Below are 17,147 nucleotides of genomic sequence, written 5' to 3'. Positions count from 1 at the left end.
CCCCTCCCAGGGCCTGTTAAGAGGTCATAGATCTCTGTGACATTGCTGCCAATCTCCAAAGACAAGATCCCCAGCCACAGATTTAGCACAAAGAGAAAGGATGGGGAAATAGCCTACTTTTCATAGCTTCTTTCCCAGCTCACTACCTTTTAAAGGAAGTAGATACCCGTCGCAAACATCTGAAGTAGAGTAAAAAGAAAAATTAAGTGCAGTCATACAAACACGTAAAAACTCAACATCTGAAGCTTTATCATGTTGAATTTCACATTTGAGAACAGGCTACATGTGGCAGAGCCCTTGTGTGTGCACAACTGTATCCAAATAGCTAAACATTGCCCTGCTTAGAAAAGACAGACAGAATGGCCGCATAGGGGATAGGAAGTAGTTGGCCTCTTTTAATTCATTTTCCCAAAAAAAGAGGCCCTACTGTTTCCACATCCCAAATACAGCCCTTCATTTATAATTTTTACACTTCTCCGCAGGGACAAACTGACAGCTTTAATTACCATCAATGACCATCAAGGATGCGGTGGAAATTCTTGAAGTTAATTCTCCCATGGTTTGTGTTCTTGACATTTTATTTACAATTTTTGGCAAATATATCCTGAAACCACAGAATTAGATGATTATATATTCATTATCAATTATACAACTAAGGGAAAACCATTTATCTAAAATAGTTGTGGTTCCACAAGACATCCAAAGGTAACATTCTCTTATACAGAAATAATGCTAATTATCTTCTTGGCTTTTATTCATTTCAAAACACTAATTTCAAAAACCTCAAATTATTCAAGGAGCAGGTAATTTGCAAACATAGTTATAGCTAATCCAGGCTATTTTCCATTTAGGTTTTACTTGTAAAAAATAGTGAATGCACCCATTTATTTCCTCTTTCTAGATTTCACCTTCATCCTTCAGGAATTTTCCATTCATACTCAGCAGCTTTCTTGCAATTCACATGCAAGAAATTAAAGCATTTAAAAACACTTGTTTTAAAATGCACATCAACAATAGAGAAATATTTCTTAAGTTACCCCTTCAACATTACTACTTAATCTTAATAAATTAATACATGTAATAATTCATCATTCATAGGGAGAAAGCATAACTCATCAGTACAGTCCTTTTATAAATTCCAATGCCCAGAAGCATTCAATGGACATCAAGGAAATATGGACCTAAAGAGAATTATTACATCCAGTTTGGTAGGGAATTTCACAAGCAAATATATCAAGAAAAGAATGGTAGACTAGATACTAGTATCAAAAGTTCTGCCATTGTAAAATCAATGTGGAAATAACAAAGCTTTCATGGCAGGGAATAGTTAAACTGACCCTTCCTCCAAAACCAGAAATAGGAGTCACACAGCCAACAGATTAGAGGTTGGAACCCATTATGGAGGATTGCTTTTTCTCTGGAAAATGTATAGAAGAACTTAGTCACGGCCCTGCCAGAGGAAGAAAATAACACACTCAGCCCCACCACTTCCCCTAAAACTGAGAGGAGCAGAGAGACTTGGTGACTTGTTTTTCACATGACTAATAAATGGTAGTCAGGACCAGTGATGTTTGAAATATCGGGTACACATCCTGGCATAGATTAGATATTCTGAATATTTAGCAACCAGTTAGAACAGACACCAGCCATAAACTGCCATCCAGAAACAAATCAAACCTTCCTGAGAGGGAAAAGATAAACAGTACTCCCATCAGCTTGGGTGCCATGACATTTCCAGCCCCTTCCCACATCTCAGAATACTAGAGTCTACCATGTCCAGGAAATAAACTAATGGATCATATTATTTCAGGTTAACTAATGTAATTCACACAAAATCCTCAGATTTTGACAAGTGATGGTAAAAGGCATATGCAAGGAAAACTGCAGGATATTGGTGGTCCAGCACAAGTCATCAACCAGAAAATGACAAATCTGGCCCTTCCACTCCTAGTAAAAGCTCCTTTTCAGCCACTGTACAAAGGACAGGGAAGGAACAATTTAATCAGATCTGCCAAAAGCTGGCATAACAAAACTGACATTATCAGGAAAGTTATTTAAAATATGAGCTTACATCCACCACTGGCAATGATGAACCTTACTGCAAAGTACCATAACGTATGCTCTCTTTGGTGGCTTCCTGACACAGCTTTTTCAGCTCACAGCTATTAAAATGAATTGTCAAAATAATGGAATCCAAACCAGGACTTCAAAACAACATTAATTTATTTTAGAAACCTGCTTATTTTATCTTTGCCTCATTTTTCAATTTCCATTTTTGTGAATGATATATACATGTATCTATCTATTGATAAATACATATGATGAAAATGTATACTAATTTTTTTTTAATCAAAATGTTGAAAACACTGTTCTACAAAGTATGAAGCATGTGGAGAAGGCACCGGGAAGGGCATCCAAGGAGGCCATGAAACTGCACTGGGAGAGCTTAGGGGCATTTGGAGAATGAACAGGCTAAAATCTAAGAAAATGCTTTAGGTAGAAAACAGGGAATTGATCAAAATAGAAGGAAATAGGAAAATAAAGCATACAGTGCCTTAAGCCTAATAATAGAGAAATAATATATAAGTGATTAATAACAAAGTATGAATAACAAGTTAACAGCAATATGCAAATAAGTTATAATGCTTTATCCTAATTGATATAAGCTAGAAAGTTAAAATATCACATTTATTTCATATAATTTATTTCAACTAATGATTTGAAAGGGAAAACATCGAAAAAAGGTTCTAAAAATGGCTTCAATAAGCTTCTATGAAAATAATGCTTCATTCCATAAAACACACATTTCCCTTATTCCCACTGCCAACACAATGAGCTGTTAGGATATTTGATTGTCAGTGGAACCAACCAGTCTTTAATTTGCTACAACCACGTTCACTTTTCAAAAAAAAGAATTATTTGGCCAAAAAAAGAAAGTTCTAGATGTCAAGAAGTCTTCAGTTTAAAAAAAAACTATGTGAAGCTTCCAGGAAGTCTCATAACTTTTAAAATCAAATTAAACAAACATACAACTTTATACTGATGTACTACAGCATCCTCTCATCAATTCAGTTTATCTTCCTCAAAAATGTGGACCTGAAGTTATAATACTTGTAAAGGAACCACCAATAAAGCAGGGCTTTGTAAATCTGGCCTAGAAACATCTTGCCCCAAAGTACTACAGCCTTGCTGTCACACATATATATCTCTACCTACTCATCTCACCAACAGTGGCCAGAGGGTTAAGAACTAATACAATGCTATTTAGTTTTTTTCTGCATTTACACTCAGGCAATTCACATTAATGATGTGGAAGAACACTTAACAGACAACTCGAGTTTGCCAATTAACAGGAGAGAGGAGAAAAATGCCTCAGAACAACAAACATACACTATTACCAAATACACTTTACACATTTATCCTGATAAGTGTAACTTAGTTTTGATGATTTACAATTCAAGCTCTTAACTCAGTTTCGTAAGCACAATAAAGTCTCGGTAACCTCAGCCTTCCCCATTGCACCCTGCTATTAAATCTTTGTTGAGAAGTGTGATGAGACCCCTCTGGCTTTCAGCCCTCCCCACCCCCTGAGGGAACTGGCAAGAAATGATAGGGTTTGTGGATTAGTAAAATGAGAGGTTCTCTGTGCTTTTCCTTCTTTAAATATATATTTTGATAATCTGTCTTCTGCACCAGAGAGCCCCAACAGCATTTGAATGTTGACTTCTCTCCTTCCCAGCCTGCAGGGAAAAGAGAGCAAGGCTGGGACAAGAAAGGTGGTTTTCATCTACTGCTACAACTGAAAAGTGGGATTTAATGTTTTTCTTTCACTTTTCCCCTTAATCCTTCAAGCAGGAATGGTACATAGGTGACTCACACATGTTGGACTATAGATTAGAGGAAAATCGCACAGGGAGGCAAAGAAGGAGGAACTCATCTTTGTGAGTGCCACCTTGTCCTTTAGTGTCCTTAGGGGCTGTTTTGTTCTTCTCTAGATCAGGATGCTTGTGCGGAATGCTGCCCACATTCCAGAATACTCTTCAGTGATGGACTCCATGAATTGTGTGTGTGACCCTTAGATTTCTAGGTCCCCTGATAGACCTACTATCTGTGAATCCAGTCCAGGTTATGGATATCTACTCATGAATGGACCTGGGGCATATGCAATCCACGTGACTTTAAAATCTGGGTCCAGAATTGATCATCCTGTTCCACCTCCTAAGGCCTCACTTAGCAAGATGCTACCAGGACTCCCAGACTTCTTACACAGACTCAATCAGTTTTCATCTGGGCGTACTCTCCAAGGAGTGTGTCTCACCCTTGGGGATGCAAGTCAACAAAGGAACAGATCTCAAGTTACCAAGAAACCCTCCGTTAAAGGATGTGAAGCATCTCAAGGTAGGATTTCTACCAGTTCTCTGCCAACAGAACTACCCTGAGTAACTCCCATAAGCATCAGACCATAGAATACTGCAATTTTCTGTTATTTGGCAAACCAACAAGTTTTAAGAGTTCTTTCTCTCCTAACCCTACTGTATAGTTAACCCTTCTGTACACTACTCAGAATTCCCTCTTTCTTCATGTAAATTTTTTACCAAAAAGTCTTCAGGCCACGGTCTAGCTGGGAAAGACTAAACACCTAAGTAAAGACTTCTTGATTAACAGAAGGGAAACCACAAGGGGCAAAGAAAAAAACTGAGAGAGCCACAAGAGACGACAAAACAGGGAGAAACAAAGTGGAGAAATATGGACAACGAAATTAAGAGTCTTAAAGAAAGGACAGGAATCCGAGGAAAATTAGCAAAGATGCAAATGGGGCTAATGAAATAAAAAGACAAAAAGAATGAAAAAGAACAATAAAAGAGCAAAACTGAGAGGGAAAAAGAAAACAAACAGCAGTACCCTCCTTTGTTAAACTAGCATTTTGTCCATCAGGGAGAAAAAAGGTAGAGATGAAGTCCCAAGAAAAGAGTGAACTCAAGCAGCAGGAAACAAAAATTGGAAGAATTGGACCTCCCCAACTTATATAAAAAGGCTTTAAACCCAAGGAAGAAGGTAAAAGCATCATATTACTCTTCTAATTAACATGCTTCCAAGTGGTGTCTTTAACCTTTTCCAGATTAGACAGAAGGGTGCCCTTTGCTAACTCAAGCCTCAATTTTAACACCTTCAACAAATGTGAATGATTTCTGATTTTGTTTCTCCCTCTTTTTCTCTCTTGCTGATCCTCCACTTCTGCTTTTCCTCATCAATCTACCACCTCCCCAAGAAAATCATCCTGAACAGGAATAAACAAGACTGAAGCTTATCAGATTCACCTTCCCTGAAATGTGTTTCACTAAATCACAAAAAAGCCTCTGTTTTCCTACCTTTGATTAAAATGCTGTGGTAAATGAGCACAAATTAGATTCCCTGCTTTTAGAAAGCTTAAGGTCAAAATAAACCAACTATCTTATCAGGGTTAGGGTTCTTTTTTATTTTGAAGAAAATATTTAACCCGTGAAGATTATCTTTATGATACCCTGTGTTGAAAATCCAGCATTTTCTGCACTGATATTAAAGTTGTGTAAAATAAAAGGAATTATATATAATATGTATGTAAAGCTATAAAAGAATAATATATTTTGCTTCTCTTCTGTTTCCTAGAGCTGAACATAAGGATAACTATATTGTAGAAACTCCACACAAGGTAAACACTAAATAGAATATGAGGTTTGTTTAACAACTTACTTTTACCTAAGGTAAGATTTCTTGCTGGCATAGTATATATACTGGCCATGTTAAGTCCTCACGTCTTTACCCTAATGACAGTGTTCATTCTATTTGAGTAAAGCTTCCTTTAAAGCACCAGCTATTCCACTGAAAATAGAATCATACTAATTGTCTGCTTGTAATAGTATTTTCCAAAAATTATGCATTCTGAGAAAAAAAATGCATTAAATGATGCCAGTTATACATATGTGATCAAGAAAATGCAAATAAACCCACAAATAATACCAATACACACCCAGAAGAGTGCTAAATTAAAGACTGACAACACAAATATTGGGAAGTATGAACAACTGGAACTCTCAGACATTGCTGATGGGAGTGTAAAATGGTGCAACCACTCTGGAGAAAATGTCAGAAGTTTTTCATACAGCTCAACATAGCCCACTACCCCTGCACCATGGCCCCGAAATTCTCCAACTTATTAACTCAAGAGAAATAAACATATGTCCACACAAAGACCTATAGGAAAGTTCACAACTTTGGTTATTATGAATAATAACCAAAAACCAAAATTACCCAAAATGTCTAGCAACAGAAGTATAGAAAACAAATCATGTTATATTCATATGCTAGACTACTACTCAGCAATAAAAAACCACATTCTTCATATACACAACATGAATGAATCTCACAGACATTACACTGAACAAAAGAAGCTGGACACAAAAAAAAGTGTACATACTGTGTGATTTCCACTCATAAGAAGTTCTAGAAAAGGCAAAATTAATGTATAGTTAATAAAACTTAAATTCTAATAGCTTCTGATGGAGCATTATTGATCAGTAAAGGGTACAAGGAAAATTTCTAGGATATTGGAAATTATTTTAAGAGAGATGTGGGTCACATGACTATGGATTTTGTCAAAATTCATCAACTTGTACATTTACAACATACAGATTTCACTGCATATAAAAGTTATACTAAAAATTACAGTATTAACAATTATAAACTATTAAACTCCAATAGTTGGTCTGCTTGTAAGGATGGAAGCAATTTTGAAACTACTTAATGTATATTCTAGACTCAAAGAATGAGTAAACATATTTTGAATGATAGAAGCTAAGCTTCTCACTGCTAAACAAGGTAGTGATAAACATGGAAAGGAAAAGACTGGGACGTACCTGGAGTGTTGGATTGTGTTAGAGATATCAACACAAATACACGGTCCTTATCAAAGAGAAATATATATATGTGTATGTGTATATACTTATACAATGTGTATTTTATCAACTATATTATATGTATTTCATCAGTTATACTATATTGAATATACATGTACATTTCCTAATTCTGTCTGCTGGGAGGGTCTATAATCAATGATATACCTATAGCAATGAGCACACATAGTGCCCATAGATGGGTTTCTAAATACCATTGTCCTCTTAAAGGACTGAGAGCTCCTTGTAAAAACACTGGTAGCAGGGCTGTGAGAAGAACATGATGAGCCTGGAGCATCTGTTTGCAGAAGAAACTAAGCAAATCCTCAAATAATGATGAAGATATATTAAACCAACAATGGATCCAGTTGGACGGGACTTCAATTGGCTAACCCTCAAGCAATCTGAGCATCAAAATAATGATGGTAATGAATTATAACCCACTGAATAAAAATAAAAATCCAAAGCCAAGGTGATTCTGAATAAATGAATGAATGAGTAGGAAAGGAAATTTTAGTAGAAGGCCAACTAATAAACACAAAACTTATGGAGTTAAAATGGATTAAAATGGATTATTTTGTGAGGAGGATATTTACACAGTATTAAAGTTATCTTCCCACAAATTACCTTTACAAAGAGAAAACGGTAACTTTGCACTAGAGAAAGTTGGTGGGTATCAGCTCAAACAAGTATTCAGTGTTAGCATCATCAACACTGAGACAAATCAACAGCATGTTCTTCCTGAGCTGATGCGCTGAGATGCACAGCATCACTTGGGTGATTCCTGCCAGAATTTAATCATGACAGAACGTCAGACACTCCTAATTATAGACAGGTATTCTATGAAGTAGCTGGCAGGTACACTTCAAAAATACCATGGTCAAGAAAGGAGAAAAAGAGATCCAAGAGATCATTACAGATGAAAAAAAAAGACGAGACATGATAAGGAAATGTTATACATGATCCTGAATCTTGGACAAGAAAAAAAAAGCTATAAAGGACATTGGCACAACTGCTGGAATTTAAACATGAATTGTAAATGAGATAATAGTATTTTATGGTGTTAAATGTTAACTTTTTTTCCTATGGCCATGTAAGAGAATATACTGTTCCCAGAAAATACACAGGATATATTTAGAAGGGTGTGATGTCTCCTTCTCTGAAATGATTAAGAAAAAAGTTGGTGAAACAGAGGGATAGTATAAAGCAAATAGAATAAAATATAAACAATTAGTGAATCAGGTAAACAGTCTATGGGTCTTCCATGTATTATTTTTTCAATTTTTCTGTAAGATTGGAATTATATCAAAAATTTACCAAAAATCCTAAAAACCACCAAAAAGTATGCACATGGCCAATGTGTTTATATATGCTACATCAATTCCCAAACTTATGATAATGGATTTTCTGAAAGAAGATTCTATTGCCTAATAAACTTACTAAAGTCCCTTCCTCAAGAGCCACAGTCACTTTTATAAAGAAGCTGATTGAAGTTAATCCAACATTTCAACGTTAATCTGTTCAGACAACCTGGTTTAAGTGGGAAACGTCTTGAAATTTTACAAAAATACCAGTATTGTGTGGAAAACAGTTGGAAAAACACTTTGTCTAGTAAATCCGGGTCCTACCCATGATTAATTGAGGAAAGATTTGTAGTAGAAAAATAAGACAGAGAAAGACAACTACAAATACACACACATAGGAGCAGGGTGAACTTCAAATAGAGAAAAAAGCCATAAATCTAAAAAAACAATATCTATCTAAATTGTCCCATCCAGACCCATTTAGTCCATTGTTTACAGGATATATTTTTTAAAAGGCTAGATATTTGTTAAACTAATTTTAGTTTATTTACTCATTAAATTAAGCATGTCATGCTTCCTGTCACTTTAAGCCAGATTCTTCACATGAACTGCATAGCAGTAAAGCTTTCCGTGCCTCAGGGAGAACTTGCTGAGGGACAGGCACTGTGCAAGACCCAAAGAACCCAAAGATGAAGCAGACGCAGTTCCTGCCATCCATAAGCCAGTCGAACGAGGGAAATGAAGCAGTAAACTGTGACATTCCAGGATAAGCATTGGGCTTTATGGAAACACAAAACGGCACCAAGCTCAGGCAGAGGGAGATCAAGGAAAGTTCCTTTCAGGAAATGATATTTAAACCAAAATAAGTTAATATATGCCAATGTTTTTGAAAAATATTTTCAAAAGGTTTTTTTTCTTTAAACTATTCTAGCCATCACAATTGGTTCTATCCTACATAGAATCACTGTAAAGTTTAAAAAAAAAAAAGGAAGGAAGGAAGAAAAAAGAACATGAAAATATACCCAATAGCTCTTAAAACTAGGCAGAATACAAAATCTCAGAAGGACCGACACTGAGTTTGCTGCAAACCACTATCTTAGGATATTTTCTAAAGCACTCTAGACTTAACCCAGGTATTCCAGTTTAAGAGTAAAACAATTGGAAGAGGAAAAAAAAAAAAAGAAGAAACTGAAAAAATCAGAAATAGAACAGTATGAAAAGACAAGTATTTGTTTACCTGTCAACTGACACTGATTGATCTTGTGTTCTGTGATATCGCTCAGTGATTCGAACACCTGGAGGCAGCTCTCGCAGCTGTGCACAGCTTCGTCTTCCAGCTCCTCTCCATCTTCCGGCCTCTTCTTACAGTCTATTGCCTCTCCATCTTCAGTCTTGTCTTCAAGTTTACAGTTGGGGTCTGAAAGATAATCAAGACTGTAAGTATGGGGTTTAAAGACAAGTTCTTTTAAAGTAACATTTAATCTTGCTCCCAAAAACAGAAACACCATTTTCCTAGAAGCTGCAATAGGAGGGATTCACTGCAGATTTTACTACAGAGCCAAATGTAGGTCTTCCCTAAAATTTTTCAGTTCATGAGGATTGAAGTTATTCCTTTTCTCCTCCACCACGCAGCCGTTTACCCATTTCCTCTTTCAAATGACTCATGTATCCACCTTTAAGATGAACTCTTGTCGTTTTTTCATTACTTTTTAGGGGTTTTTGCTTAAAAGAGAGAGATAAATCATTTTTAAAATTAAACAGTCTCTGATGCAGAAGAAAAAACCATGGTGCTTAAGAATGAATTGCCTTTTGCTCAATATACTCCTTCACAGGAAATTACCAGAATTAGCCAAAAGCCTAGAGTAAGCTACGCTAATTACTAACATAGGCACAAAATTGACCTTTACTTATAAACTGGTCAAAACACACAGTTACCCCATTATTTGTCAGACAGCGATAGCAAAATAAGCTCTACCACACAGTAAAACATTCATACAAACACAAACTCAAGGGTAAATACATTGGTATGTGTCTTGTTTTAAAAAATCATCAAAAATTAAAACAAAATATACAAACAGCAATTATAGTAAGCAGCTTGAATTGGCATTATCAATATCAACAAGTGGGAAAACTAAAAGTAGTTCCATTCTAATCCTAAGAATGATATATAAACAGCAAGGGGAGATAAGAACAAAACACACATGGCAGTATCTTTACTCAGAGCTCAATAAAAATACTTTTTAGCTTTTTTATGCTGTCCTGTGACTCATTTTAGAAAAGTACCCCTAAGCATCATTGTGCCACTGCTTCCTTTGCAGGAAAGCAAAGGTTAGGAGGAGACAGAAAACTATGCCTCTTTTGGGGAAATTAGGATAATATAACCTTGTGACTGAATTTAGGGGACATTCATTTCTAATAGCAAAAATTCTCCAAAGTCAGAAAATGATCCTGTCAAAACAGATTAGTCAATAAAATAATTACAGAAGAATTGAATCAAGATACCTAAGCAATATGCAATGCTTTATCTGCAAATTTTTTTAACATGGGGGGGGGTAATATTTGAAATGTTACAATCAAGAATCCAACAGAATCAAAATTAGCCCAGATTTCTTAGAAATGTCAGTGAGTGCCACCGCACCACCATGCTGCTGTCCAAAAAAACGCCTTCTGGCACTTTGCATATTCCAAGCTGCTCCAAGCCCTGCTTCCACAAGTAACTCTGCTACCTTTTGGCTGGCAATTGTTCCAAAGCCTTTCTTCATGTCTGCAATAAACTCAACTGCACACCACCCTTCAAATGATTCACATAAGCCAAAATCAACTTACATTTCAAAGTATACAATAATCTCTTGGGTCCATGAAAAAAGAATTCCCATCTCAAAGTGCAAGTCATTTTGTTCGTGTTTTTTTAAAAAAAGAAGGTAGTGTTTAAGTCAACTGGTAATTTCGGTTGATTTGCCATCTGGAAAATTTTTATCTCAACACTCTACCCAGTGCCCATTTCAATATACTGGGGTTTAGATTGCTCACTCCTGGGGGAGTCATCACAAGATCTCTCTCGTTTGTCCTGTACTTTGCCCACCACAGCACTGTGTCCAGGTAAGCGCTTAGTACATATTATTTAGTGACAATAAGAGGGAGAGGAAAGAGAAAAACAGCATATGTAAAAAAGCCCTTTACCAGGATTTTTTCTGTAAATGGGAACAGAGCAGGTACCTCCAAATTGAAAAGCACCCACATGCCTGCATTTCCCAAAGCTGACAGTGTAGTAGTGATCCACCACATTGGACTTCGCTGGTTCCAAATGTTTCATCTAGAGCCACACATGCAACAAATAGGTAGTAGTTCAAAGACCTCCAACAAACTGAAACCAACTGGTAAAATACTGCCAAATTAGAGAGCAATTCAGGAAAATAAATCACTGTCCCAATTATGGCAAACTGGCCCTCACACTTGTTGGAAGGCAGCATGCACACACGGAATACTTTTAGTTGTTTAGCACGAGTTTCCAGCTGCTCATAAAACTGATAGCACTCAGGGAAATGTGGTGCAAGGTCTGAATTTTAATATGATTATTTAAATGCTACACATCAAGTCTGCAGAACTGTTTGTTTTTAAATAAGAAAACACACTGAATACTTTAAGTGATATGCAGAGAAAAATGACAAAAACTTGCTTTCCTTATTATTTAAGAATATGGACACTTTACACAAGCCCAGTGTCAAAAATATCAAACAGGAGTGCATGCCTGATGCTTAAGCTCTTAAAAGCTAAAGAACGACTCCAGTCCATGCTTCTGACCCTGTGGCTAGTTATTAAAATGAGGGTCATTTTAAGACTAATAAAAAGTGTTTTTGCTTCCACTTCTGCATATACAGAGAGAATTCTTCAGGGACTGAAGTCAGTCAGGCTTACTCACTTCTGCTGCAACTTTAGGCTGCGATCTCCAGCCAACTGGCGAATTTGTTTTTAGGTCACCACTTAAGAGGGGCCCTCGGGGAGGTGGGTGCCATTATAGCTATGATGTCTTGGAGTAATGAGGGTTGAACTCTCAGTCTCTCTCCTTGTAAGTAGATTTTTTTTCCAGCCTCCACTTTAATTCCTCACCCATTCAAAAGACGTGTGTGTGTGTGTGTGTGTGTGTGTGTGTGTGTGTGTGTGTGTGTGTGTGTGTGTGTGTGTGTGTGTGTGTGTGTGTGTGTGTGTGTGTGTGTGTGTGTGTGTGTGTGTGTGTGTGTGTGTGTGTGTGTGTGTGTGTGTGTGTGTTAGATGGAGGAAGATTCTAGAAAGCTTACATTGTCAACCACTTCTTTCCCACAGGTGGCTACACTTCAGTAATTGCACATAGCCTTAGTTATGTTGTTTTTATAAAGTCCTTGGAGATCCAATCATAAAAAATAATTGTATTACTCTGCTAGCCACTCAAATCTGACTTCAACCTAAGGGATTATAAATATAAGGTCCATGCCTGTAGGTACTGCCCTGCTCCCAACACCACTTCAAGGACAAAAAAAAAAGAGCTCTTCCAGCTCTCTTCTTGTGCTCTAAAGTCACCCAAGGGGCAATATTTTAAATATCCACATGCCCCCTGCACTGCAACTACAAACCCAGTTCAAAGCTACCAGAGCGGCTACACCGCAGCCATCACACACCATCTCACCTGCACAGCCAAATTTCTGGCTTGCCCTTTCTGCTGTAAGGCACAGGATGTATAGGGTTCTGACCAGGATAAAAGGCTTAATTTTGGAACAAAGACACAATGATTATTACAAAGATAAATGGCAGCTTTCTGTTTCCAATTTTGTTCGCATTACTTTTAAGTGGAAATGTAAAAGAAGTATTCTTTTCCCCTTATTAGGTTCTCTGCAGGTGGTTCTTCCCTTCTCATCCTCCTCTTCCTAAGGGTTGTTATTGCTATAACTTGGTTTAATAAAATTTCAACTTTGGGTAAAATGAAAAATTGCACTGGCTTAAAAGTGTTGGAGGCAATAAACCCATGGACTTCAATTAATTTCAAGTGTGGGATCAGTTTATGGCCAACCAGCAGAAATTCTATTCTGTCCATGTAAAAATGAGGTTTCACCACATTTACTTTTTATAACCTATATAAAAGTCAAGTAAAAGTAATGAATATCTAAAAGCCATCTCAGTGGACTGGCAAAGACTGTCTGTATTCTTGAAACTCATCTTACATATTTCTCTCTCTGCAACAAGGATCCCATGTCTGATCAAAGTTAAAATGTCAAACCACTGAGAAAGCAGCCCAATTTCCAATCCATTTCCCTGCCTAGAAGTGGACCTCCTTCCAAGCCACTTTTTGCATGGAAAAGCACTGGCCAAAAAAAGAAAAACTAAGAGATCATGTGGTTATAATTATTACCAGGCAAGGAATATTTCTGCAGCTCAGTGGTAAAGTAAAACTCTGTCGCTCTCTGCTCCCAATGGTGTCCATCACAAAACAACTGCCTCATTAAGTCTCTGCAGTAAGATTAATATGCCGTAGCTGCACTACATTCATAACTTGGTACTCTATAAAAAGCACATTTACTGGTAAGAGCCAGAGCCTAGATATAAAGTATTACTATAAAAACTTCTGGCAGCAAGTACACAGTGCAGGCCCTCTGTCCTTCTTGTTGGAGACAGAAATGAGGCTTTTCCTGGTTAATTCCAAGCATGAAGCCCTACCTTACAAACCTGAGTCAGTTTTTACGAGCCGCAGAGACACAAGATTCAGAGGATGATGTAAACATGAATGCAAGAAGATTACTTAACAACTAAGACTGGCAAGAGATGAATGAACCCAAAATACTCCGCTCATACACAAATGCGAACTTAAAACGGGACCATTTCCTACCGGTTCATTCTCCGGTCAGAGACAGCTTTTCACCAGATCAGACAACCATGCCATGAACTATTCAATCTTAAATCATCCCACACAGTGCAGGGAAGTGCAAGAAACTACCAGCTGAAGAATGCACACTACCTAAAACAACAAAAAACCACAAAAAAACTATTGGCTTCATGGTGATGACCGTGACCTCCTGGGTCTTAATTACCTAAAACTTTAAAAAAACAAATATTCAAGAAAGAGTGGGCCCAACCCTGTATTAGTGGAGACTAGTAAGCATACAATGTTTCTGTTACTTTACAGAGTCGCTTAAGTTCGTTCTTCCAAGGATATCTTCTGAAAATAAAAAGAGCAGTAATCCAGTCACCTTATTTTCAGGAACTCTATGATGAATAAGTAAATAAATCATTCATACAAAGGCATCCCACCCTCAAGTCGTCCCAAATCATCACAAATGATGACCCTCAGGTCAACAGCCCTCTTGCTCCAAATAGTAATATAGTTCCTAATGTCGCTCACATGTGTACACACCATCAGCCTTCTAGGGTTTCCCAGCACATTAAGAAATCCTGTGTCTAAAAGGAAAACCGGTATGATCTGTTTAAAGCATCTGTGTCTAAAGGCAACCCTACCCTACAAGTGAGTTCAAGTCACATTCACTAATGTATCTCAGCACTTTTTTGAGAACAGAGGAAAAGTTACCGTCAGGCTACAAAGAGTGAACAAGGAACAGAAACCCTTCCTAGTTCTAGCCAACCAAGGGGTGGCATCATCATTTCATGCTCTCTGGGCTCTGGACAGGCATTCTGACTTCAAGTCCCGGAAGATGGAAACAGATTTAGGGAAAATAAATGGCACTGTTATGAAATGGCAAGCAGGCTCTCATGAAGGCCTGTGGCATTGCCACACCACAGCCCTCTGGCCCACACCCACCTGCTAGTCCGGGGCCTCATTTTTTCCTACTGTCAAGAAAAGGCAAACAAACAAAACAAAACAAAAACAAACACTATCAGGGAGGTGGCTGAAGATGGGCCGCCCGGAACTGGCCCCAGCCTGCAGGGCAGCGACGGCCATTCCCATCACTGGACGGGGCCAAAGAGCTCACATGGGCAAGGATGAAAATGGGCTGTTTTGTTTTCTCTGCAATGTTTATTTTCTAACCACTCCATTCTCTGAAAGTTATTGAACTGATTTACAGAAAAAAGAAACAAAAAGCCTCCTCATGTACTTGTTCATGCCTTTGTCTATAAAGTCTTCTCAGACAAAAAGAACTGTCTTCACGTTAAACAAAATCACGCTGCTGCAGCTTAGAATTTCTGTGGTTTTGCTTGACTGTTTACACGTCTGTCATGGTCCCTAAGACCAAAGAGAAGTAGCACAGATGCTCTACTATCAAGGAGAACATGCCAAATGTGAATTTATTACCACTCCTCTACACACAGTGAAATTTATTGTATGGGGAGGCTAAGTGCAAGGAAATTAGCCTCGGGAGAGGGTTAAAAAAAAAGCCACACATGCACACTTTGTAACCAAGTACAAAGTTTCTCCTCTTCCAATCGGCATCCTATCCAAATGTCGTCCTATTTAGTCCATCTTGAACATGAAATTGAGAAGAAAGCAATGTCAGCACTCGACCTTTCACCTGCAGAGTATTTATAAACGTCCGCCTGCCTTAAAGTCATTTAACCTTCAAACTTAATTCCTATGGCCACCTTGTCACACCTTCAGTAAACCAACACTTACTGAGCATCTATGAGTAACAGGCATTTAGCTAAGGCTTGGAGATGCAAGATTTAAGATCTGTCCCTGCCACAAAGCTTCCCAACCAGCGGGTCAAAAGTGCGTCAGGTATTTGAGAATCCTTTCAGCCCCCAAAGTGGCCAGGTACAGCTTGGGATAACTGGGAACTACAGGCCCATTGCCTCTCCAGTTGCCTAACTCTGCCATTCAAACCTTACCATCTCTCTGTCTATGCCAGGCTATGAGACAGGCTGGCCAGCACCAGGAGACATGGATGTGTAAGTCAGTGACTGCAGAGGGCAGGCTAAGTGCTCAGAGGAAGGAATCCACAGACCATGGACATTTAAATCAGATGGGGCAGAGCAGAGCAACTGTACCTGAAGACGAGCAGACTGGGTTCACTTTCAAAGGATGGGTAGCACCGAGGACAAACAGAAAATGATTCTCCAAACAGAGGAAATATATGTAAAGGCACAGATGCATACACATCACGATGCTTTCCAGGAACTGCAAGTTCTTTGCTCTTCAAATGAGAGGTGCTGGTTTCAGTGGTTTCAAAGAAAGGGAGGCAGGGACAGAGAGGAGGCTGGAGAAGTAGCTCGATTATGAAGGAAAGGTGAGCTAAATGTTCACATGTTAATTAACCTTAGCACTATGAGACTAGAGACTCAAGTCACTGAAGGATTTGAGAAGACTGATCTCATTTATATATTAGAAAGATGCCCCATTGGTAATCGAGAGAACAGGCTGGCAGGAGATGGAACCTGGAAGCAGGGAGAGCAATCTGGAGTAAAGAGAGTGCAAACTAAGGCAATGGCAAAAAGAAGTAAGAGGAGCCACTACAGAAACAGCATCTAAAGGACTCAGACTGATTGTGGGCTTAGGAAAGTAAAGAGTCACTACTACAGACAGACTTGCTCTCTTGGTTTTAAAACAGGTGTATTAATCAAGCCTCCTGACTTGCTTTTCTCACTATTTTCACACCCAGATTTTGGTTTTTACCCATAATCCTAACAAAGCCCAAACTGGAGAAAGACTGGACAGAAATAACACAATTACATGAGCTAACTTTCTAATCTATAGTCAGATATTTGCAAGGGCCACAATGACACTTATTGGGACTTATGAGATTTTAGGTGAGATTCTTTTTACTTTAGCCTATGTCAATACACACAAAGCCAGGAAAAATAAATGCAAATTTTGACTAAGAACAAAAAGATACTGAATCTAATTCTTTTATTCCTTCTTCTAAAAAAAAAAATCACTAAGCATTAAAGTAAGTTAATCTGATACTACATGCAGTTTACGATCCTTTTCACAAGACAA

The 17,147-nt window shown here is 37.9% G+C and overlaps 1 protein-coding gene across 7 annotated transcripts in view; it reads right to left on the bottom strand.

The window, feature by feature from the left end:
• ZNF521 (zinc finger protein 521) overlaps positions 1–17,147 on the bottom strand; it is a 273,380-nt gene that overhangs the window by 233,656 nt on the left and 22,577 nt on the right. For all 7 annotated transcript variants that reach the window (XR_005028153.2, XR_008998288.1, XM_036902571.2 and 4 more), the window contains one exon: positions 9,471–9,650. Coding sequence is in view for 4 of the 7 variants with exons in the window: in XM_036902565.2 (XP_036758460.1) it covers positions 9,471–9,650 (180 nt within the window). In the remaining 3 variants the exon portion in view is untranslated. The remainder of the gene's footprint in view (positions 1–9,470; positions 9,651–17,147) is intronic.

Source organism: Manis pentadactyla, chromosome 6 (assembly GCF_030020395.1).
Source record: "Manis pentadactyla isolate mManPen7 chromosome 6, mManPen7.hap1, whole genome shotgun sequence".
Lineage (NCBI taxonomy): Eukaryota > Metazoa > Chordata > Mammalia > Pholidota > Manidae > Manis > Manis pentadactyla.
This window is presented reverse-complemented; position numbering and strand designations above follow the sequence as displayed.